The 24,274-nt window shown below is 44.3% G+C and overlaps 2 protein-coding genes across 3 annotated transcripts in view; one reads left to right on the top strand and one right to left on the bottom strand.

Annotated features, from left to right (window-relative positions):
• The window catches only part of LOC122394826 (protein TANC2), a 30,664-nt gene extending 20,408 nt beyond the window's left edge, over positions 1–10,256 (top strand). The window contains exons 2-15 of the mRNA XM_043391968.1: positions 2,444–2,814; positions 3,197–3,314; positions 3,597–3,740; positions 4,480–5,109; positions 5,320–5,651; positions 5,731–6,009; positions 6,351–6,794; positions 6,909–7,115; positions 7,223–7,489; positions 7,562–7,857; positions 7,924–8,372; positions 8,442–8,743; positions 8,900–9,319; positions 9,676–10,256. Coding sequence (XP_043247903.1) covers positions 2,444–2,814; positions 3,197–3,314; positions 3,597–3,740; positions 4,480–5,109; positions 5,320–5,651; positions 5,731–6,009; positions 6,351–6,794; positions 6,909–7,115; positions 7,223–7,489; positions 7,562–7,857; positions 7,924–8,372; positions 8,442–8,743; positions 8,900–9,319; positions 9,676–9,978 — 4,562 coding nt within the window. The 3' untranslated portion in view covers positions 9,979–10,256. The remainder of the gene's footprint in view (positions 1–2,443; positions 2,815–3,196; positions 3,315–3,596; positions 3,741–4,479; positions 5,110–5,319; positions 5,652–5,730; positions 6,010–6,350; positions 6,795–6,908; positions 7,116–7,222; positions 7,490–7,561; positions 7,858–7,923; positions 8,373–8,441; positions 8,744–8,899; positions 9,320–9,675) is intronic.
• Positions 10,257–12,747: 2,491 nt separating this feature from the next.
• On the bottom strand, positions 12,748–21,041 carry LOC122394874 (tubulin polymerization-promoting protein homolog). 2 transcript variants are annotated; one of them, XM_043392052.1, is made up of 4 exons: positions 20,899–21,041; positions 14,453–14,843; positions 14,169–14,301; positions 12,748–13,658 (listed from the first exon to the last, which is right to left on the bottom strand). In XM_043392052.1, the coding sequence occupies exons 2-4, from the start codon at positions 14,833–14,835 to the stop codon at positions 13,476–13,478; spliced, it is 699 nt and encodes a 232-aa protein (XP_043247987.1). In that variant the 5' UTR covers positions 14,836–14,843; positions 20,899–21,041; the 3' UTR covers positions 12,748–13,475. The 2 variants fall into 2 exon arrangements, with proteins under 2 accessions (XP_043247987.1, XP_043247988.1); XM_043392053.1 differs by lacking the exon at positions 20,899–21,041 and adding an exon at positions 18,602–18,832.
• Positions 21,042–24,274: the final 3,233 nt, after the last annotated feature.

Raw genomic sequence — 24,274 nt, 5'->3', positions numbered from 1 at the left:
CAGAAAATCCAACTCATAAATCGATTATTGCTTTTTAATTGCAAGATCGTTTAATCGATCTGTGATCCTACCGAATGGATACGTGGGATTATTCGACGATCAAAACTCTTGCCACTAATATCATTAAGAGGCGCGAGCACGAGACGTATCGAGAAAGTTCCGACCGATCGTTAGCAAAAATCAGAAGTATATATTCTGGCAAGCGTCCATTTGGCGTAAATTACAAGACAGAGAATGCCAATTATTCCGCAACGACCCGATATAAAGGTCTGGAAATTCGTGCTCGAGAGATACGTCGGACAACAGAGGGTTTCGTTGTTTCTCTAAACATTCGAATAGCGGAGTGCCATTTAATGGTACCCGACTCGTCACATCCTCGCCCCGAGTTGTTCAATTGCACAAAGTGATCGTTGAGGCGCCGCCCACGTCTTAACTGGCTCGTCTACTCAACGTGATCGTATTAATCTGCAATTTGCATACCTCGACCCATTCAGTTCCTTCCTCCGCGAGCGTTCAACTTCCCCGAATCGCCGATGCACCAATTAATACCGTCTAGAATTCATTTATACAAAATACTGACACGCGGAGGCAATTGTTTATTATTTCGATATATCTAATAACTTCGAGGCTTAATATTTTAAATATTATCGTACGCTAACTATCGTGTTAGATATATGTAGATTGGTCAAGGATAGGAGGAACGTTCTTAAATATTTCGAAACGCCGTGTTATTCGATTCAGTCATTACAAGTATGAGCTTAGTAAGCTATAGACTCTCAATGGTATATAGTCATCGGAACGTGATGATGTGTTTATGATTCGAAGAAATATATTCAGTTCCTACTTAGCGTCTATTGAACACTATAAAGTAATAAACTCGGCATTCAAATCTCCAGTCATCACCGAGGAATACCAGTGGATATGCGGGTATCTAAGTGCGCGTCATTGGGTCTGTTCTTGAATTTGGGTCAGTCGAGTGGCCATCCTGCTGCAGAATGCACATTGCCAGCATTGTAGCATGAAATCATTTGGCTCGTATTACGTCACGTTCGCAAACCAATGCCAGTCCCCCCCGCTATGATTACGAAACTACTGTAACTTTCGAGGGGTTCAGTGACTCTTGAAAATGGCAAACAAACGTTCGACTCAACATTTGCACAGATAGTACCGAACCCTTAAAATAAACTCGATAAGCTCTACGATAAGATTTAGTGGAATTTGATCAATATTATTCACCCTCTGAAACTTCTCAGGAATTCTACTCAGGTTTTTAAAACCAAGAGTGCCGACGATGACTTCGAATCGCTTACTGGGGTAAAAATTCGATCAATTAGCGAGGGAATACTGTTCTTACATCTTAAAACGTCAGGATATAAGTATACGATAAAAGTTAATCTATTTTTCACTCTTTCATTGAGTTTTCAAAGGCTTTTGAGACCCGTGAATTGGGTTCTCGGAACGAAGAGGGACGACGTTGACTCCGAGTCGCTAACCAGGGTAAAAATTCGATCAATTAGCGAGGTAATACTGTACTTCGATCGTAAAACGTCGGGAGGTAATTTCTCGATCGTCGAGGGTATCCTAGCCGATTAGCGCGAGTCTGCCATAAATTCCCCGCGATGACGAACGGTACAACGAGCCACGGAGAATGGTAGGAATCGATCGAGAGGGATCTCGGTGGAGGATCAGAAATAGAAGCAGGGCCGACGGACGCCGGCAGGTTCTCGTTCCGCGTTACCCGTACGTGAGGACGATCGAGAGGAGCACGTGAGGTCTCCTCTTGACCTCACTTTCTAGAATCCTTTAAGTATATGGCGCCTTCGACTCTACGGCTCGTTTATCCATTATCGATGAACGAACGGCGCTTCCCTGACACACGACGTGTCTCTACTAACCGAGATACCGGGCCCCGTACAGATTGTTCGTGACAGATGGTCCCGCTGTCAAACGGCCACGAGAGCCCCGCGACTCGTTAAAGTAGAACGTCTGCTTGATTCGTCTCACGGAAGTCGTGGCACGTGAGGAGCAGTTTTTGCCAGCGCCCGCCTCGCTGCAACGGACCAAAATGGTGGTAGACGCTTCTTCTTCGCCATTGTCGCGTTTCTTGCGAGCCTCCTGGGTGTCCTCCGTCCGCGGCGATAATCGTTACGGAATATAGATCGAACGCGTTTGGTAAGGCGCGTCGTGTTTCTGGAAATTGCATTTCTTTGCGTTCGACGGTACACGACGCCGGTTCCAAGGCATGCGTCTCCATGATGCGAGTTCAACGTTCTTGGGGGGTTCCTACGGTTTCCATAAAAGTTTCAGTTATCGCGATATCCCGATTGATCAATATTGATCGCTCCTGTTTATCCTCTCAGCGTCTGGGTATCGTCCAACGGTTCCCAGTCGCTTCGGCGGTTCCCGTAACGCGAGTCCAAGCTAAACAATCATCGTGTTGCAGATCTTGCACAGATCCGAGCGCTGGTGGAGTCGACGGGGATGCTAGGCGGCTCGACCTGCCCGTCCTGCGAGATGCCGTTCGACAAAGGGAAGAAACGCAGGCTGATCGACTCCTGCGGCCACGAGCGTTGCTATTCCTGCCTGTTCCGCAGCGAGGCCTGTCCGCTCTGTCTGCACGCCGACTTCAACGACGACGACGGCCTGGAGGGACCCTTCAGGGACGGGTTCACCGGCTCCTCCGGACCCATGTCCATCCTCGCGCCCACGGATGGCTGGATCGATGAGTCATCGACGGTGAACTCTCTCTGCGGCAGCCCCAGACCGCGTACGAAAGTCACCACGAGAGCCAATCTTCCGTCACGAATCATGCACGTAAGCATCATCATCGTAGCCGCGACCCGAGTCGAGTAACACTTTCCTGCCCGAAGATCCTTCACGGCTCTTCAACGTACCGGCGGCTCCTCTCCAGCGCGAGAGAGGAGACGCTGGAACGTCTAGAGCGAACTATTGTTCGACGAGATCGTTGTCGTGCTGACAAGGGAACAACGCGACGCGTTACGCACCGATTACAATGACGTTTCGTGGGTGGTTGAAGAATCGAAACACACTCGACCCACGCTTCGACGTTTGCGTAGTCGATATCTTAGTTAAGCCAGTTGGCATTCAAAGCTACGATCTTATGTTATACAAATAATATTGGAAAAAAGTACCAAATTCATAGTCCATGGAATCAAATTGTTCTTCATTTTTCCAGCAACGAGAGACGGACGGAAGTATCACTTCCATGGCGAAGGGTCTGAAGAACAAACCACCGGCGCAGCCGGAGTCTTCGGCGTCTCACGGACGACAGAAGCTACAAATGATGACGCAAAGTATGTAACAATTATCGTACCCTCGCTAAATCGTCTAACGAGGAAAGTCTACGATCGGAACGAGTGCTTTTTGGACGAGACTGACTGCGAAATGTAAACCACCGTAGACATCAACGGACTAAAATCTTGGCTGGTGGCGACTGTTTTTCGGAACTGCGTGCTTGCAAATTGTGAATCTTAATAGGGGTCATTAAAATTAATTCCTATTTGACCTCGTTCGAAACACGATCGTAGACTCCTCTCATATTATAAAAATTCTCTAACTTAACGTTGGTATTCTAGGTTGTCCAACCCCACCGAATCAAAGGAAGAGGTTCTTCCTGAATCCAAAGGTCCTCAGGAGTTCGTTCGTCACGCAAAGGTCGTCCAGGCGAGGAGCCTCGTCTCCGGAGCCAGTTGCAAACGACAATCCATCCGCATTATCAGGTAAGATTCTCTTTGGGAAATTGAGTTCTAAAAAGAGGATAGACAATGCAACGGAGTCGGGAAAGACAGCTTAAATTGTACTAACCTTGACACCTGCACGCACACGCAGTTTGGATGGCCTCGTCTTGGGAGGGAAAGTCAAGATGGCCGGGTGTAGTGCTGGGAAAGATCAAATCGTTGTGGAGCAACAGCCAAGGGACAGCCAACGATGGGCTGAACCAGCTGATCGACTCGAGGAGCAAAGTTACAGGCAGGGAGACACATTAGAATCGAGTGTGCATTGCCGTGTTTTAAAATTGATCACAGGCTGCTTGATGGTTGAGGACGATCGAAAGATCCTTTGAAAGCCCTACCTCTTCTTTCCCATTCTCTGAATCAAGACTATACTATTTACTGTTACTAAGGCTTTTCTTCCTCACACTTCTGGTAGTACACTGATAACCGAGTTTGAAGCATGTCGTTTATCCTTATCGCCGATCGCGGTGTGGTGTGTTCGAAGCACGAAACTCCCATTCCGGAAAGATTATCCTTAAACCGTGACCAGATCGTTCCGGTTGCACCGTACACACGAAATCTGAATATTTTACACGATTTAGGTAGATGCTTGCGACGTTATCCCAAGGTAAACCCGTACAGTGGATCCTGCATCGTGACGATATACGTGTGTTTCTGTGTCGATTGCATCCTTCGCGTAAACCGATATTTCCAGCATCTCTGACGTTGGACGTTCTCTTTGCAGACGATGAAGGCGGTTGCGTGAAGCCTCTGTCCTCGAAGACGCGAAAGTCGTCGCAGTCGGACCTCTACATGAGGCTAGGTCTCCTCTTGGGCGCTAATCACGCGCGAACCAACAGCAACGTGGACACCACGGATTTACCCGGTGTTCCACATCGTTCCGGTACCAGCGGGTGTCAGTCCAGGGTGCCCATCCAAGGCCACGACAGCTCGGCGGCCTCCTTCAGCAGCCTCACCAGCTTCGAGACGCAAACACTCGCTTCGACAAACACCAGCCCCGTCTCCACGTTGACCGGCACTTCGAGCGAAGCAGAGGCCGCTGCCGCGTTACGGTGCCCCATAAAACCCAAAACGAAGGTCAAAGGGAAGAGCAAATCCAGAGACTGCGACAGCGCCGGAAGCCTAGCCTCGATCTCCACGTCGGTGTCCGCCTCCACGTCCATGTCGATGTCCATGTCCGTGTCCGTCTCGGGCCTGTCGAACGGCAGCTCGAGCCCCCTAACTCCCAGAAGACATTCCGTCAACGCCTCGCAGGCTGGCCAATCCGACGAGCTTGGCCAGTTCAAGAATAGACGGTCCTGCGCCAGAAGATCCGCCAGAGCTGGAAACGTCAAGGGGGCCGTCGATGCAAAATGTAATTCTCTTCTTAAGAGTACTTAATTCGTTGCCATACTATGACGAGTCTGACTCGTCGCAAGTTCTTGATGTCAAGTCTCACAATTGCGAGGCGACTCACTCGTCATCAAGTCTTATAAATTGTAGTCTTGAAGACTATATAGCCTAAGATATTAAGATGGACCATGACACCACTAAATTTGTCTAATTTGGATCCATCGTTTTCCAGTGCGTTTCATGCAACACCACGCGACGCAGCTGACCCTGAAACCGTTGTTCTTCGAGGTACCTCTTCTAGAAACAGATCCCCTTTTCACCGGTCGTCAGTGGTTGCTGCACGAAGTAGAATCCGTGGTGAACGGTTCCAGTCCGGGTGTTCTGATTTCCGGCTCGCCAGGAACCGGAAAGACCGCACTGGTTCTGCAACTGGTGGAGCACAGTTGCTTTGGACGAAGGAGGGAGCAACTTCTTCCATCGGAGATCAGCGAGGAACCCGAGGAGAAAGAAAAGACTGGCTGCACCCCGGCGTTACACGTCAGCATCCGTAACACGAACGAAAAGGTGCGTCGAAGGTCTGAATTTGTATCTAAAGAAAGACTATGCTGCAGAACGCGAAATCATTCGATACGTTGATTCGCAGGTTCGAGAGCTGGCGTCCCACGTCGTAGCGTATCATTTCTGCCAAGCGGACAACAACAGTACCTGCCTGGTGCCCGATCTGATTCATTCGTTGGCCGCCCAGCTTTGTCAAGCTCCGCAGCTCATCTCCTACAGGGAGTACTTGCTCTCCGAACCTCACATTCAAGGCTCCCTGTCGCAACGAGAGTGCACCGTGGATCCTGACCTCGCGCTCTCGAGGGGCATCATCGAGCCTCTGTCGACGTTAAAAAAGACGAATAGACTGCCTGAGACTAATATGGTACGAATATGGTACTCTCAAACGAGATCAAATTTAGTGTTAACACCTGTGCTGGACCAATTTTTGGTTACTTTCCAGTATTATAATAGAGAAACTTCTCATCAATAACGAATTCATTGCAAACTTGAAGAATATTAAAGGTTGGTTATGTAGATCTTGAAAAAACGGATGGAAGTTAGGTTCCACTTGTCCCAAATGGTAGTCTAGTCTGGGCACATCACCTGGACCTAAAACAGCGACTTATTATTAGTAATAATATATACAGCGTGCTTGGCCACCCCTAAGAAAAATTTTAATGGGTGATTATACACACTTTATGCGAACGAATCTTCTGTTACCAGGTGATACTAATTGACGCCGTCTGCGAGGCAGAGTACCACAGACCGGACAGAGGCGACACAATAGCATCCTTCCTGACGAGGCACGCGCCGAACTTCCCCAGTTGGCTGAAGATCATCTGTACAGTGCGAACGCAGCTGCTGGAGTGCGCCAAGCAACTACCCTACACGAGAGTCTCGTTGGACAGGATGTCGAACGACACCACCGGAAGCAACGTCTCGAAGGACTTGTCCGATTACATCGGTTACAGGCTGGCCCAGAGCCCGGCGATCCAGACGAACGTAACCGCGTCTGTGAACGGAAAGGCGGAATCGTCGTGCAGTGCGAATCAGACACGATTCGCCTCGCATCTGCTCTCGTTGGCTAGAGGCAGCTTTCTCTTCGCGAAGCTGACGCTTGATCTTATCGAGAGCGGGCACTTAGTAGCTAAATCTGCGAGCTACAAGGTGAGCACAATAGTATCTGTCGACGTATCTCGCTTTCACGGTAGATAAAGAGGATAAACTGGGATACGTTTCGGCTCGAGAACGTTTTTAATAAGCGTACCATCTTTGTTTCAGGTACTGCCGGTGTCCCTGGCGCAGATTTTCCAGCTCCACTTCAATTTAAGATTCCCCACCGCAACCTCCTTCGACAAGGTCCAACCGTTGTTGGGCGTTTGTCTGGCTGCCCTTTACCCTCTCACTCTCCCGGAGATCTTCTATTCCGTCAACTCCCTGAATACGGACCGCTTCGTTTCGTGGGAGGATTTTCTGCAGAGATTCAAAGTAAGCAAACCGATGCTCAACGATCGAACTTTTGGTTCTAATCGTTTCGCTATCCTCTTATCCGCCCATTTGATCTACAAACGGTGTAACGTGTATTGTTTTATCAGATGCTCTCTGGATTCCTCGTGAAACGGCTGGACAACACGTACATGTTCTTCCATCCGTCGTTCAGGGAGTGGTTGATGCGAAGGGATGAGGGAGAATCGACCAAGTTCCTCTGCGATCTGAGGCTCGGTCACGCAGCCATCGCGTACAGGCTGTCCCGCCTTCAGGCACCGTTAGACGGCGATAAAGCACTGGAACTGGGTCATCACATATTGAAGGCGCACGTCTACAGAGGCGTCGCTCCGTGCTGGCCTTCACGCGATTTGCAGGTAACCACCTGTTCTCATTTACATGGGCTGAAGAAATACACGCGATTGCAAAACACGCTATTGCTTCTGCAGGCCATATGGTTGACGTCGTCCACGGAATGCGTCTCGTCCGCGTTGTGCACCCTTCGAAACATCTACAGTCCGAACGTCAAGGTATCGAGATTGCTTTTGCTGGCGGGAGCGTCTCCGAACCACATCACCGAGTACCTGGGCAACGCCCCGGCCCTTTGCATGTACGCTCACGAGGGCTCGGTCGAAATGGTGTCGTTGTTATTGGAATTCGGTGCTGACGTCGAGCTGACGAACAGCCAGGGTTGCACTGCCCTGTCTTTGGCGGCTGCCCGCGGCCATTGCGACGTAGTCAGAAGGTGAGGAGTCGTTTAACCACGAGGATGCACATTTTACCCAATTTCAAACTAATAATTCGATATTAGGTTGGCCGCCGCTGGAGCGTCGTTGGGCCACACAGACATGGCTGGACAGTGTCCTCTCGTTCACGCCGCGAGGCACGGGAGACTATCCGTGGTCGGCTATCTCCTGGCCTGCGACTGGCTCGTTCCAAACGGTGAAATCGAGCCTGACAACTCTCAGGACATAAGCAGAGAGGAAGCTGCCCAACAGGCTGTGGTAGCTGCTTCCGCTCAGGGCCACGAGTCCATCGTAGAGTACCTATTGGACATGGCGGAGGTGATCGTGGATCGTCCCGACACTCTGATAGGCGAAACAGCTTTGACGATCACGGCTGCAAATGGCTCCACGTCCACAGTTTCCGCTCTGTTGGCGCGTGGAGCGAGTCCAACAGCCGTGAATGCAAAGGGACTCTCTCCTCTGATATTAGCAGCGAAAGAAGGGCACTGGGGCACCGCAGAAAGACTCCTACAAGGTTCGTATCCTCGTTTGGCAAGTTGCAAAGGATCTACGTTCAACGACTTTAATGGGAATACGTGTACAGGAACCCTATCCAGTAGCACGGATACTATCTTGGACGATGCGGTGACGCTTCTGGATCAACGAGACCCTGCTGGACGTACTGCGTTGATGCTGGCAGCCTCCGAAGGCCACACGAATTTGATCGAACTGTTCCTCGACAAGGGATCTATACTGGAGAGCAGGGACAAGGAAGGACTCACTGCTCTCTGCTGGGCTTGCGTGAGAGGAAGGTTGACTGCTGTGCAGAATTTCATTGATCGCGGTGCGGATGTCAACACCAGCGACAACACTGGCAGGACTCCTTTGGATTTAGCCGCGTTCCAGGTAAATTCATATCTTTATATCTTCTCTAGTGTTTTATTCTGATGTACGTTCGATGTCGTGTTGTGAAATTACGAATGGGTTACTTTGACTGCTTCGGCGGTTCCAGCGTTTGAAGACCAAACGGTCGCCTAACTGCGGCTGTTGATATTTTCCCAGGGCAATCCGAAGCTCGTGCAACTGTTGCTCGAGAAAGGAGCAGCGGTCGAGCACGTCGATCTGCACGGAATGCGACCTTTGGATCGAGCCATCGGGTGTCGAAACATACCGGTGGTGCAGTGCTTCCTCCGTCGCGGGGCGAAGTTGGGACCAGCCACCTGGGCGATGGCGGCCGGGAAGCCCGACGTTCTTCTGATACTCTTGAACAAACTGCTCGAGGACGGTAACGTGCTGTACCGGAAGAACAGATTGAAGGAGGCGTCGCATAGGTACGCCTACGCCCTTAGGAAATTCCCGGCATCGCCCGAGGAGGACTGCCAGGGACAAGAGCAGGGTCACGTGATGCTGCAACTGCAGACGTTTGCGCAACTACGGCTCAATTTCTTGCTCAATCTCAGTCGATGCAAGCGCAAGATGAATGTGAGTGGTCGTTCAACTCTGCACGCTTCTTTTGGTCGATCAATTGTACTAGCCGATTGCAAAATGGCGCAGGTGTAAGCTCTAGGTACTTTCGGTTGCGCAACGAATTAGAACAGTCTCTAAATAGGCAGCTATGATAGTGAGTGCTTCTTTGCAATCGTTCATTGTATGCTCTGCTGTTGTGCAATATGAACGTACACGAAGAAATTTGCTTTGAATTTCTAGCTTAAGGTACTCTTCAAGATGCTTGACATTAGAACTTTTTCGATACAGATTTTGCACTCCAAATTAACCCTTTTGCGTATCAAATTCAGTGAGTGACTGAAGTGTGACGTAACGAAGTCATCTTCTTGCAGGAATGTGCGGAAGCAATCGAGCTCGCAGACGAGGCTCTGAAGGTTCGCCCGGTGTCTTACGAGGCTTTCTACGCCAGGGCGAAAGCGCGAGTCGACTCAGGATTGTTGGAAGACGCCCTGTCCGACGTCCACGAGGCTCTTCAGATGGCGCCGCCGCAGAATCGACAGGATCGACGCGTGCTCGTCGCCCTGAGGGACGAAATAGTCTCTCGGCTGGACGACGTCGAGATCACCAAGGGATGCGACGACTCCGTCAGCAGATCCCGGCTTCGAGCGTCGGTCGATACTCTCACCGAGTTGTAACGTTACTGTTTCACTCGCAAAAGACACAAACTTTTCTAAGACAACCCCTTTTTATCGGGGGAATAGTCGCCATTGTTTACGATGGTCTTCGAACGTTCCCGACGAGCTTCGATTCGTTGCCGTCGATATTTAAGTTAGGACGTCGATTCCGATCGACGTTAAGTGGCCTTGAGATTGGATCTAAGCTGTCCTGGAGCAACGTTCAATAACCGAATCTGAACGAAAGTGTCCTGTTGACTATAGCGTCGAAAGAAATTCCTTTCCTTGCGTCTTCTGCAACGCGAACCAACGTCTTTTCTTTTGTATGCAATTGCATTGCATGAACGTGTAGGGTTTTTGTACGATGTTCAGAGTTTAATATATATACATTTTTCTATATATATATAGTATAAATATATATAAATATTTGTATTATATTACGCGTATGAAAATTGGTTTCTAGTGTCGTTGTAATTTAATGAAAGTTATTTAATTCTGTTTCTTTTTCTTACTCTTTCTCTCAGTATTTTTTTTTTTTTTTTTTGTAACGTGAACCACCGTGTGCACGAACGTATGCATATCTAAAGATATAAAGAAGAAAAAAAAAAACAAAAAACAAACGGAACGCGCGACGGGCACCGTTCGTCGTAGAGAAGCGTCAATATATTCCACTGTTAGAAAATCGAACCGATAGAAGGAGAGTACACACGTTGCACGCGACGATCTCGTTGATCATATTTATAATGCATTCGCTTGCCACACATTTTAATACACCTGCTCCTGTGTAACCTGTCGGATCGCGTTAAGCGTCGCGATTCGATCGTCGCCCACGTCGGCGCGTGTTCGATTTATTTTAATTATAATAGAGAAGGCCTGCAGCGAACTTGCATAGGCTTTTTGGTTACAGCTACGATGTTGTTTGTCTCTGCCTTGGAGCACAGATGTCCGAAATAAACGAACTTTTTATTGAACAAATGCTCGTCTCTGTTTCTACTACCATCTTTCGATCTACGTTATTCCTATTTTCACACCGTAATTGCTCCACGCTTGAGAAACGACAACGAAAGGAGTAAACGCGACGAATGTCAGAAAATAAACTTACCGGTTTCGTTCAACTCTTCTTTATTGTTCCGAATGATCGAACGTCTTTTTCGTTCGGGAGAACCGATCGAGGTACGTTGTCCCCTAAATAGTGTACATCGATTAGAGAGAACTCGTAAAAGTGCGTTATGGATACATTGAAGACATATTCGCAGAAGTGTGACAATCCCCCGGAATTAAACATCTGAAGAAAAAGAACGCTTAACCTCGGAAGTAACATCGACGACAATCTTATTATCGGAAAAATGTTCATAGAAAATAGGCTAGAAGGGATTACAGCTCTTCAAAATTTTTCTGTTTTTCCTTTTAACAATTAAGCGAGAAAACATTACCGCTTTCGCAAGCGTATCTTCCGTTACAGTTCGCCTAAATATCTCCAAGAGTTAGTACCAAGTATACGGATTTTGGTCTCGAACCCGCCGCCATCGCGTTGGCAGCCACGTTTAAGTACACTTTTTAATCGATTACGTATATATTGTAAATGTCGTAAGAATAATCGCAAATATCTCAAGCCTCGCTCGATCACAAATTCGATTCTCGTATACTACGTAAGACGATCGTCGGCTGTACACTTTGCACGATCAAGAACAACTACGCGCCACGCTCGTACGGAGATTCTATTGGTGTGGTGCTTCTGCCCAGACCTACCGCTTTGTACCGTGTAAAATTCGTATCGCGATTCTTTCCCCTTCCGCAACTGATTCGAAGACAGCATCTACAAGAATTTCGGCGTCTAAGCAAACAGGATACCCGACTACAGCTGGGAGAAAATTTAAGGGACGATTCTAAACACCAAAATAAGACAAATCTCAAGAACAAAATACTTCCCAATTTTCGTCTTACGTTGGCGTCTAGAAATTTTCTTTCAGGCATAGTTGCTCATCCTGCGTTCGAGTGAAGATTCTAACAAGTATCGTCGGTTCCAGAGACTCGAAGCGACTCGATTGAGCATACATTTACGAACTGTAAATACAACGTAGTCATCTCCTAACAAGCACCTCTGTAACGGATAGAATACATTCCATATTTGTAGTATTTGCAACCCTGTTGAACTGCTTGTACATTACGTGAAAAGAAACAACATTCTCAGGCTTGGATATCGCACAAGGTATCCTCTCTCAACTATTCGTCGCAGGAAAACTGTCCACGAAACTGCACTGACCCATTTCCCTGTTCGCTTCTCGCGTCATCCGAACTCGACGATCGAGTTTCTCGCGCGCTAAAGTATGGATAACGGATGCAACAAGTGCGTCTTTTAGTCTCGAACCGCCATCGCGCTGGAAATCGTTCGCCTAGCAAGAAACATTTCGCGCTCCTGTCGACGGCCGGGTGCGTTATAGAATAAAAAACGAATAGAAAACTCGATATTAAATTGTCATAGAAAATGAACGTTGTAAGAAAACGAAATTTTTTGTGCACGAAAAGTGCCGAGAATTAAAAAATGTTATCGTCTCGCCCAGACGGGGTGCCGATGGTCTTCGAGAACAAAAATCTTTCTCAAATATGCACCGTTGTTTCTTCGAGCTTCGTCGATATAATTATTCCATAAACGTTTCTAAAATCTGTGTGCAAATAAGACTCGATCGACCGGTTTTACGCGACTAGGTCAACTCTGCAAAATTTATATCCCGACGAAGGGTTTCCTAAATTTTGCTAGTCGAAGTAATCGTATAAAATCAAGTCGTATTTGGACGTATATTTCAGAAATGTTTGTGGATTAAATTCCTGCATTCGAAGGAGGCCTCTCAAATACAAAATGTCGGACGCGAGAATGGTGCGTTTTAATGTCTCAAGGATCAAGTCCGATTCACGCTACTCGTCAGCCAACCGTCTGTACATTCAATGGCGTAGGCTCGCTTCATGCTACCTTTTCTCCCTCGAAGTACACTAGGTAGTCGTTTTGAAGGCGTCAATACAATAAAATGAATATAAGTCTAGCCAATGATGGTAATGAACATGTTAAGTAACATGTACTGCTATACTTTGGATTAAGAAATGCACACTACAACTTAACTTCCAAGAGAAAAGATAGCATAGATTGAGACACATACAAGGTGTTCTCAACATTTAAAAATGTTTAAATAAGCGATTGCCCGATAGAAAATGGCGTGAATCTGATTTTACTGTACGAAATCCAATGGCAACCTAGTATCGCCGTTTATCGCGAAATATCACCAGTGAAGCTCTTGACGTTCATCGCACTCCCCGGTGGAGTGTGCTCCAGTTCGTTCGATGGGACTTGGTCGATCGACCTTGATTGCCAGCGGTGTTGTTCAAGCGAGCTGCGACGCCAGGAAGAACGCCAGTGAAGACGAGGCGAGAACGCGACGACAGCACGACGACGCGTTTGTTTCGCGTGAAGCGCGTGGACGGGACAACAGAGTGTCGAAGACATCACAGGAGCACGCGATCGGGGGCTAGTGGGCCTTATTGTAGGTGTCCTTGTTCTGGTAGCCCTGCACGTAGCCGGACTGGTCGGGCAGGTCCTTCCGACCAGCGATACCCTTGCCCTTTCCAGTCTCGTCGAAACGTTGCTTGTGGGAACCAGTGTACTTGCTGACGTCCGTCAATCTGTCCACGGTGGATGCTGCTTTTCCCATCTAAAAAAATTGTTTACTCTCAATACCAATTCTAAACGAACAAGGGACGTTAATTGGCTAATAAATGACGGCGGACACTTCTGTCTCCTTTGAGGAATCTTTTTTTCCAGAATGGTCGTTGAATCTTTAATTTAAAAAATACTCGAGAATCGTCCTTGAAGGTCGTTCCAAGCGAACTATTGGCCTAATTAACGCGAAAGACTGCGATGCTCGGCGACACGTGGGCGACGCGAATCGCCGATTAAAGATTTATTGCTGGTGTCTATAAGGTCAGGCCTGTAAATCTTCGCTGTCGATATCACGATGGACGAGGTCGCTAAAGACGTACTACTTTTTCCCTCGATTAATTTATGAAATCGTGGGCGAAGTTTATGGATATTGATTGACGTCCACACTGTGTGTTAACCACGATGTCGTGTGCTCGTTATAACTTTATTTTACGAGGGCAAACAACGAAACGACGAGATACGAATTATAGAAATCTCGAGGACCTCCTACTGAAACACTTACTCCTGAAGCGCCAGTCACTCCCGGTGGTCCGCAGTGTGCCATTTTCTTCTTCATCTCCGTCAAGTCCACCTTCTTGCTCTTGGCCAGCTCCTCCAGAAATGCTTTGTACTGTTCGACTCCCAGCTTCGTGGATCTGTCGATGAATTAGACGTGTAAAATTCATGGTAAAACAATATTCGATGGTCAATTCGTAAAAATTCTATCTAACGAGGCATGCTTTAGTTACCAGTCCTATTAAAAAATGCTAACAAACTTTGTTTCCTAAATATTTCTAAGCGCCTCACTTGTGCTTCTTAAAGTAAATCCCCGTGTCGGTGGTGGTGATCTTCCTGCCATCGATCACCTTCGCCTGCTTCATCCATTTGTCGCTCTGGCTCAGCGTGATCAGCTTCCCGTCGCTTTTCGGGTCACCGAATTTCGAAAACGCCTTGAAGCTTGCCAAAAAGCTGCCAGGCTGCGTGGCGCCCGGACTGCTGGGCGTCGAGCTTCCGGTGTCGTCCTCGATCTTCAGGTTCGACGTTTTGTTCGTCACCTCCGCGGACTCTTTGTTCGCGTCGTTTCCCTCCGCCTTGGCCCCGTTTTCAGCCCCCTCGGCTCCATTTTTCTCCCCGTCGACGTTATTTTGCTCTACCTTCTCCGTCTCGTTGTCGGTCTTTTCTGCTTGCATCCTTGCGTCTGGAAATTTCACAACACGAAAGCTGCACGCTAGCTGAATTCGAAAGAGGACAGCAACGGAGGCGATATCGCGGTCGTTCGTTCTATCTGACCCCGTTTTCGGGTCACAGCGTTTGGAAAATGGACTGTTCGAATCGCAGCATCGAAATGGCTCGAAGTTTTTTGAGGCTGCGACGATTCAAATTGATTCCAAATAAGAAAGAAATGTTATACGAGCAAAGCTTTATTAGAGTTAAATTTAGGTTATTAATGTGTGCCTGTGTTTACGACCATCGTTGAAGTTATAAACATTGATTCCTACGAGAGCCACTTATCAAATGGTTATACGTGTGTATATTTGCAAAGGGTTGAAAGTAGTTTATCGTGCTGACAAACGTGTCATTAAGACTTCAAAGACGGTTCGTTGTAAAGACACCTATTAAAAATTTAGCAGTAGTATGGATCCGATGACAAGTTGAAATACGTCGAAGTATTTCAATGTCTGAGGCATTGTTTCAAGTTCAAGTGTTTTGCGAAAAATCGAACATTTCAAAAAAATTTTGCTTGAAAATTGGCATCAGTTTTGGGAATACGCACACTTCGATGGACTTGGAAACAGAAATACGATGGGAAATCCTAGGTTAGGCAGTTCCAGATTCGCTATAAAAAGAGTTCCAAACCCTCAGGAAGGTTTATGGTTATCGACGTTTTACACCCTTCCTGCTGAAGCTTTCACGACGTCTCGAGGGAATTTTATAACGCCAAATCTTCTCGAAAGGGACGTGAGGTCGCATGAAACGAAGTAGCAACCTTATGGCAGTTTATCCTTACCCCAAGCAATTACTAAGAACATGCATAATATTTTCATCGAGTCAAATAATATTCAATAAATTAACTTACTAAAAAGGAAATTCAATTTTTACTACAATTTTATTATTTGATAGTCTTGAATAATTTTTTGAAACTTCATGGAAAACAAATGTTAAAGAAATTTTGCTATAATGGAGGTTTTGAATCCTTTATAATTAGGTATTTCAGTAGCATTTAAGACAGAGAAATACAGTTTCTATTTAACAACGTATAAAACTCAACTTTTGATTTTTAATTTTTTATGACAATTTTAATTTTAAAAAATATGGTTCGAAAGAACGTAAACTGCATAAGTAGCGTGTCAGGGTCAAGTTTAAACGACAAATGTATCACCATGTGAAACATGTAGGTACACCGTTCGCGCTATTAGCGTCTGACAGACACGTCGATGACGTTTTGAGGTCAACTAACGCCGGCTATCGATTTAACATAATTCCCGTAGACGATCCCCTGGAATTGACACTAACGCTTTAATGAAAAAATCAGGGGTCGTTGAAGTTCCTTCTACCCTCAGCGGTGGCCAACCATTTTCGTTACTGGGCCAAACGAAATAAAACTATATTCTTTCATTTTTTAAAACTCGTTTCCTCTACACGATACGGAATAATCTTTAGGAAATCTTATCGACGAATCGAGAACAATGGCTTCCAATTTACTTAATTATTACCGTCCGCGATGTATACATCGAAAAATCGACGAGCTACCGACGATAAGGTCCTTCCATTGTCGTTTATTTGCTGAATGGCATTGTGCCCACCTGGGCTATTGTCACAGACGTTGGATCGGAGGCAACAATGGAAAACTCTAACTCTGATTTCTGGGAAAGCCTCGAGGGACGAGTATTCCCTGTTCAATTATTCGACTGCGACAATTTCTGGCAAGCCAATAGACTTGGCTGTTGAAATAGTACAAATTGACGAAGCTAAGTGCCTTTCGAAAAGATAATTCGAACAATTTTACGGGAAGAAGGAAACCTGCAAACGGATCGCCTTAATATCTTCGGTACTTTAAACGACACGAAGAAACGTTGCTCACAAAAGTACGGCTTCGAGGGGATACACGATACGCGGTGGCCATCTTTTCCTCGCGAGCAGAGACTGTTCGATTTCTCAATCATCCTCGTCCCATTACTGATCATCGCGTATCGTTCAAACATTTCGACAAGCCTCGTGATTGAGAATTCGCGTGATCCAGTGATGTCGAACGCGGCGCGATCGTCTAATCGAACCGATCGGTTCGTTTTCGCCCGTCCAAGGACGAAAACTGTTCGTGCTACGATTTCACGCCTGTGAACACGATACCTCTGGAAAACCAGCCTCCGATCTGATTCGTGAGGTTGCAGGTATCGCGTTACGCTCAACGACGATTAAATCCTGCGTGCAGAACCGCGCCAAGGCAGGTGCAAAAGACAAACGTTCTTAAAAGCGAAGAAAACTAAATTAACTGTTTCAACTAAGAAGTAAATACAGCGAATAATTGAAGGTATTCCCTCTAGAAAATGGTGGGTAGCCAATACTAGACGTAAAATTGATAACAAAGAGTGCACCATAGTATTCTCTGTCAAAAACTATGCAGAATTTGTTTAAACGATTTTTGTGTAAGTTCAATCGTACCGAAGATAATATAAAAATAGTATGAAACGGCGCAGCGCTTAAAACTCCAACTTTGACGGGTAGTTTCAACCCCTTAAATTTGACTTATCGATGTTTAAAAAAATACGTATCCCTTATTTTTTACCGTTCTATGAACCTATAGGGTTTTGTCAAAATCGAAAGGAAAGGGGATTATTTTAGTAACTTCGTGTTTTGAAGCACAATAACGCGTTGCAATCGTAAGTAAACGTATTAGGAATCATTTCGATCGCAGGTGAGTTCGACTTTGGACGACTGTAAATCGCGGAAGGCCGCGAAAGGCACGGCGTTGTTTCATGACTATAAATAGAGATTACGACGACACCACGTTAACGCAATTATCAAGGAACAGAAAGCGGGGGACCTATTAAGTAATACCGATCAGGTGTCGAAACGCCGCAGTGTTAGCATATAGTCGTGTCATAAGCCTAAAGGCTCGACTCCGTAAAATAAACAATACAGAAAATCGACGATCCTCTCAAAAACGATTTCAACAACTTGTCTCGCGTTTACAAAAACAAGTCGAGCCTTTCGACTTTTGACATAGCCACATTGTGCGCCCATGTTGCTTAAATATTTATAATATTTGAAAGTTACAAGAAAATTAATATTTGAACCGAAAAAATTAATTTGTAAATGCAAAAGCTTTACACATGACACAGTTACATAATCAGACAACTGTTGACTGTTTCTAAATGATAAGTTAAGATGAAATCTTGTTCTATTAATAAGCCTACCGGTTCTAGGAAACGATAAACGAAATAATTATGGACTTCTGGAGCATTTCTTGGAAACGTAACATGTGCTTTACATTTTCATAATATACACAAGTATAATAAATTTAAGATAAATTAAGATGAAGTCCTGGTTCATGAAGTGAAACATTATTTTTAAATTAAGAGACATTCTCTAGAGTATGCTTACAGAGTAGACATCTCTAGGCTAGACTTTTATAGAGTATACTTCTCTAGAGCACTTCCCAAGAGCAGTCTTCTCTAGAGTAGACTTCCGTACGACTTACAAATTTTACCACTTCTCATTTGGAGCTAACTTTAACAGAGAAATGAAATGAAATTTCACATCAAGACACGTCCTCTCAGAGTAGACTTCTCTAGACCAGATTTTTGTGCTCCATCTTAAAAATTACTCTTACGTTCCGAACAAGCTCCGATAACACTGATTCCTTACATTTACGCCCCACGAAAACGACTTCTAAAGGACACTTTGCATTTCTAAACAGCACGTTGTGCTTCACTTTTTTCGCTGCTTCGAACTCACCGATTCAAAGGTTCTCGAGGAAGAAATCGAAGGCCAGGAAAGCTAATTGCGTCTAACTGCTTCGAGTCACGAGGTACAACGGAAGAGTCACTGCTGCACCATGCTCGAAATTTAGGCGAATCACCGCGATCGATGAAACTCCACGCCTCGACGGAAGTGGACGGTCGTCAACGAGCCGAATAAAATATTTTCCAACGAGATATTAGGATCAAACGTAGCGAAGCTATCGCGACAGAAGTGGCGAGAGAACACTGGGCTTTGTGTACAAGTCGGTAAGCTGTTGAACGCGCGTTTCAGGAAGGATTCTGTGCCGCAAGGCGCATGTGTTATATCGATCTCCTCGTTCAGGGAGCACGCAGTCACCCTCCCAATATATCTTTGAAACTGCGTTTCACCCTTCGCTGCAGCCAAAATGAGAGCCGCGGGGGGCTGGTTCTAACAACCGACTCGCCTCATCGCGAAAACGAAACGATTAAAATATTCTAAAGAGATTCCCTGTAATTTCCATTCGAAATTTGACGCTCCTAACCCGGAAGGGTCGCAAAGGGAATTTATAATTCCGGCCAACAATTTTAATTATCGCTAAATTACGTCCAAGGTCCGTTTAACCCTGACACGGCGATGACTGGGATCCTTTTGAACCCAACTTCCTAGGGTGAATTTGCCTAAATCGCACCCCCTACAGAACTTTCATGGACTAAGCTTGTATGGACCGAAGTTGCAAAAAATTTTGTTCATTACTCCGAGACACTTTCTAAATTTTTATGGCCAGAGACTCAATTTCGAAAAAGATAAATTTTCACGATTCGTAAGGAGTATTTTAAAAGAAAGGGGCTGGTTAGAAAATATCGTTTTACTACTTTTGATCTTTCACGGACGATCTAAGTAAATCATCCACGTGGTCAATGAACTCGTACATACACGTCGCTGGTCTGCAAATTTTGCTTACACAAATTCTTAACGCTAGATTTACGGAATCTGTCTAATTTACGGGTTTCAGATTCCTCAGCTAGAGTTAGAGAACTTATAGATTAGAATGAATTTGACGATACGAATATATATTCTAATTGAAAGAAAAAAATATAAAATATCTCCTACGAAAACCTCGTTGAACTTGATGTCTGAGTCCTTCGTTAATCAAAGTTTGTAAATGACATAAAGTCAGGCAACTACATTTTCACTCCGTGAAAAATATGATGTTTGACGTTTGCAGTGTATTGTAGGAGTGCTTTCCTGATTGCAACGTACGAGAATTAACCCAGACCTGACTCTACCTTATACAAGATTCCTGGCGAAGGCGTTTTCGCGTGCAACTGCATCGTTATATTTGATAACAAACGGCGCACGCGAACCGTCTGTTGAAATAACGTCGTTCCCTCTTATCTCTGGCCAGTGAACGCCCGTTCCACGAAGATTCTATTTGTATTCGAGTATCGTTCTCTCCTGAGAGGCTAGTTAACAACGTCAGCGTCTTAGTTTCTGTCTAGTTTTATTCGGCCATTACGTCAACGGTGTTACGACTTGGTTCGAAATAGCCGAGTTTCGTCACGTCGAATAAACGGGCTACTGAATGAAAATTGCGTCGATATTAGTAATATACAACGTTTAATCTCGTGCAGCAGTCTCAGGGACGAATTAAGACTTTCGAGGCCCAAGGTTGAGGTTTCAAAGACCCTCTCGATAAGCAAAGTGGATTACGTCAGAATTTGTATATATTTTTAGAAGAGTAAACGTTATCTTCCAGAATGCCAATGATAACATTCCCAACAAATTGCTCGAACAGTTTACGTTTTATCGTGGAAGCAACAAATTGTCGCTTGGAACTATTTTATTATCGATATCGAAGCGAAATGTTTATCTATGAATGCCTATTTAAGTCGATAAAATTATGGACATTGCACGAAAGAATAAAACAATTTGTTCAGCTATTCAAAGCTTTTCTGAAAAGACATTAGGAACAAAATTAATCAGTGTTTGCTAAAATGTAAATAAACAAATGTAATTATTACTGTATTCAGCGTAAGATATTACGAATTTTTATTTTTTATCTTGGGAAATTTGAGCAAAAAGAGCATCGTCAATTATTAAACATTTAATACCGTTATCGACCACCAGCTAATTACGAAATACTTGTCTACTACTGTACATTCCACCCTCGTTTTTCACCCCAGAAACTTCGAAACAATTTCCGTTATTACGGAGCTGCTAATTTTAATAATGGACAGTAATTCGAATCGTGAACGATGATAGATGCAAATCTCGTATTATATAAATAATTAATTAGTACGGGCAGTCACCTTTCAACTGATTCGCCGCACTATATCCGTAGACCAGTTCGTTTTCCACGTAAACTGTATCGATTCGCGAAATTTGTTTCACGGGACGCGACGTTTAATGTATTTTGGCCGCGCTCATCACCGCGATTCCAGCCTGGATGAGACTGAGAACGAAACTGAACCACCACCGCGTCCGCTGCCGACATCATCCCCACCTACAGCTAGCAACACCTTCAACTATGTTCTAGCTATCACCTACTTTCTTCATCCACCCACGGAAAATCATTATTTTTCTCGTTCGTTTTCCATCGTCTGTTCCGCGGATTTCATTTCTTCTTATCGTTAGAATTCATTTTGACGTATCATTTTCTAGCTACAGTCTACATTTCCTCTACCATCCGCCCGGAAATAATTATTTTTCTCATCCACTTTCCATCATTCGTTCCATGAACCTCATCTCTATATTTGATGGATCATTTTCCAACTATTGTCTACGCTTTTTCTCCTGATATTTATATCTTCTTTAAATTTAATAATTAAGCTTGTTAGAACAAGCTGTTTCTTTTAGAAATATTTATTAAATTCTCTGTAAGTAGGACATTTTCATTTCTTCTTTCTTTTATCGAGAACCTACGTAATCGTTACAACTATAATTGCTTACCACGCGACTCGAAAACACGCATCTTTATCTATAACTTGATTACAGATATCAGGCCTTCAATTTTTACCGTGCAATTTACTCCAGCAAATGTACGTACAGTGTGTTACATTTAAATATATTCGTTGCTAGGTCACAAAATTATTAGAATAAAATAACCAAATTTGTCCAGTTTATTCTATCTTCAAAAATAAGCTACTTTCCTATTATTTCTTTTCTTATCTCTAATGTAAAGGAGCTAGTATAAAAGCTGGTTCGAGATTAATGTGCAAAAGACGCGGATTTTGGATCATGTTTCCCCGCTGCAAGTACAAAAGCTGGCGGTTAAGGTTGTTTCAATGGCAGCAGGAAACGCTTTGGCGTAAAAGCACCCACCGTAGAAGCGGAATCGACTACCGAAAGCATCCTTGACCCCGTTGTTGAGACTTTAGGAAGAGTTTGAAGTCGACGTTTCTACGCCCAAGTAGTATGACTCAACAGTATGTTCTACGAGTCAAGTGGTTACCTTCGCTACCCATTCCGATTACGTTGAACTTGAGAGTAAAACACACAAGCTCGACGATGTGTGATCGCGTAATAGGGGGCCGTTCACCAAAATGGCGACGTCAAAACCTGAGTCCACAAATATGAAAAAATAGAAAGGGTCGATTCAACTTCCAAATCATTTGCACGATAGAAATTTTAATTTTATGAGATAAATAATGTTGTTAACCTCCCCCAAGTGACGATAGTTTGAGAAACGATCTAGTATAAGGAACACTCGTGGGTAATTAAGTTAATGTCTCTTGCTTTGTAAATCATTAAATGCACCGCGATTAAAGGCTCGTAAAGAATGACACGAGAATCTTAAAATAAAAGTGACAGGCGCGGTGCATATAGCAACGAGGCTTACGCTGTTGAAATGCTAGTGAAATTCGTGACGAGTTGCATTCCCAATCAACACGCATTTGATAGCGAAGGACTTGTTGCACCGTGCATATAAATGATCGCTCGTTACTCGATAACACGATGTCTGTGACAGAACGTCGACTATCTGTGCATAAGACCGTGGGTGGGGAGGTAAAAAGAGTACATGGCCTGTTTCCATTGTTTCTATAAGAAATCTCTTTACTGATATGTTGTAAACCGCATAGTCATTTTAAGTAGAATATTTCTTCGATAAAGGTTAACTAGAACTATGTAAAAGCCAACATAAAAGAACAAAAAAGTATTGCAATATTGTCTGCAATAACATACAGGATCATCTATACTCAAACGATGGAAACTTTTGCATACCATTTTAGTATCGCACGCCATATAACCGACAAAGCATCGAAAGATACCGTCACGCTATACTGTTACAAGCGATAGGAATTATAATTTAACAAGATCATATGTGTGGATTAAGTCTAATCACAGACGAGCTATACGAGTAGACCTACCACCCAATGTATTTTTTCGGCCCATTTTTCTGGGTCTCCAGAGCCCATATTACCATTTCCGTGTCACTCGCAACGTTACCAACAGATTCAGAAATGAACACAAGAGGAAGTGAGACAGAAAATGAAATTACAGAAATTTTAGTATTTTTTAACAGAATGAAAGCTGTACAGTCCAGAATTGAGCATCAATCGATTAATTTCATTGGAATAACCAATCGATTGAGATTATTTAAAGATTTCAAAATTATTAAAATACGTAAGGATCTCATTGATAAATACACTGCAAATCCTCTATTTTTGATTTTAAATTGTAATATATTATTTATTTAAAAACTAACTCGGCAAAAACGTATTTGCGACTCGAAATCAGTGTTATCAGACCGCACAGCAGGGCGAAGAAGGTATGTGGAACTATAAGAAGAACGCAGCCATTAGCTCATATTATTTGCTATGTAATTAATAATTATATTAATTACATAGTAAATAATATGACCCAGGTCTCACCGCGAGGAGGTTGCTGCGACTGGAGACCCACCCTAGCCTCGCCCCAACCACCCTTCCTTTGGCGAGGAATTCGAATACCTATCTAAGGCAGAAGCTATCGAAAAGTTAGAAACGAGCTAGAAAAGGAGAGTTCTTAAAAGAACTGCCCAATCAAGAGATGAAGAACCTAACAATATGTCAATACATGTGAGATGATACACATGTTTTCTAAAAACGAAATTGAAATGTGCAACTGCACGCACGAACTCTGCCCGATGAAGAGATCAAAAACCTAACAAAATGTTGATACATGTGAAATAATCCATTACATGTTTTCTAGAAACGAAATTGGAATGTGCAATTGCACGTATGAATCCTGATTACTAAATTATCAATATGTACTTTATTATTAATTGTTCCTTCTTAATTATGACAGTGCCTAATAAAACACTGAAGAACCAACCAGAAATGTGCAACTGCACGTATGGACCTTGCATATTAGAATACTAATATGTATCTTAATATTAATTATTCCCACTTAAATTTACGCACACGTTTCGGTAATATTTAATAAACGGCAGGAGAACGCTTTTTTATCTTATAATCTATATACATTTGTACTTATATTCTAACGCAATCTGTAGAAACATGAAGAAATATGAGGAAATATTTTCTTCTTGGTGTCTTCATCAATCCCACGATGTTTTTCTAAAACATACACTAATATACAATAAATTATAACCGACATGAAACAAAGAAATACGACAAGATATTTTCTTCTTGGTGTCTTCGTCACTCCCACGATGTTTTCCTGAAACAAAAACTCATATCCAAT

This window comes from Colletes gigas, unplaced genomic scaffold, assembly GCF_013123115.1.
Source record: "Colletes gigas isolate AHSC1104 unplaced genomic scaffold, ASM1312311v1 Colletes_gigas_Sc00004, whole genome shotgun sequence".
Lineage (NCBI taxonomy): Eukaryota > Metazoa > Arthropoda > Insecta > Hymenoptera > Colletidae > Colletes > Colletes gigas.
Note: the sequence above shows the minus strand (reverse complement) of the source record. Positions and strands in the feature narration are given on the sequence as shown.

What these genes read in the sequence shown, in the direction of transcription:
- LOC122394874 (XM_043392052.1), bottom strand. Translation starts at nt 14,835, where the DNA reads ATGCAAGCAGAAAAGACCGACAACGAGACGGAGAAGGTAGAGCAAAAT. An exon ending in ATTTACTTTAAGAAGCACAA is followed by an intron (nt 14,302 to 14,452) that starts GTGAGGCGCTTA and finishes ATTCATCGACAG; the next exon opens with ATCCACGAAGCTGGGAGTCG. An exon ending in GAGTGACTGGCGCTTCAGGA is followed by an intron (nt 13,659 to 14,168) that starts GTAAGTGTTTCA and finishes CAATTTTTTTAG; the next exon opens with ATGGGAAAAGCAGCATCCAC.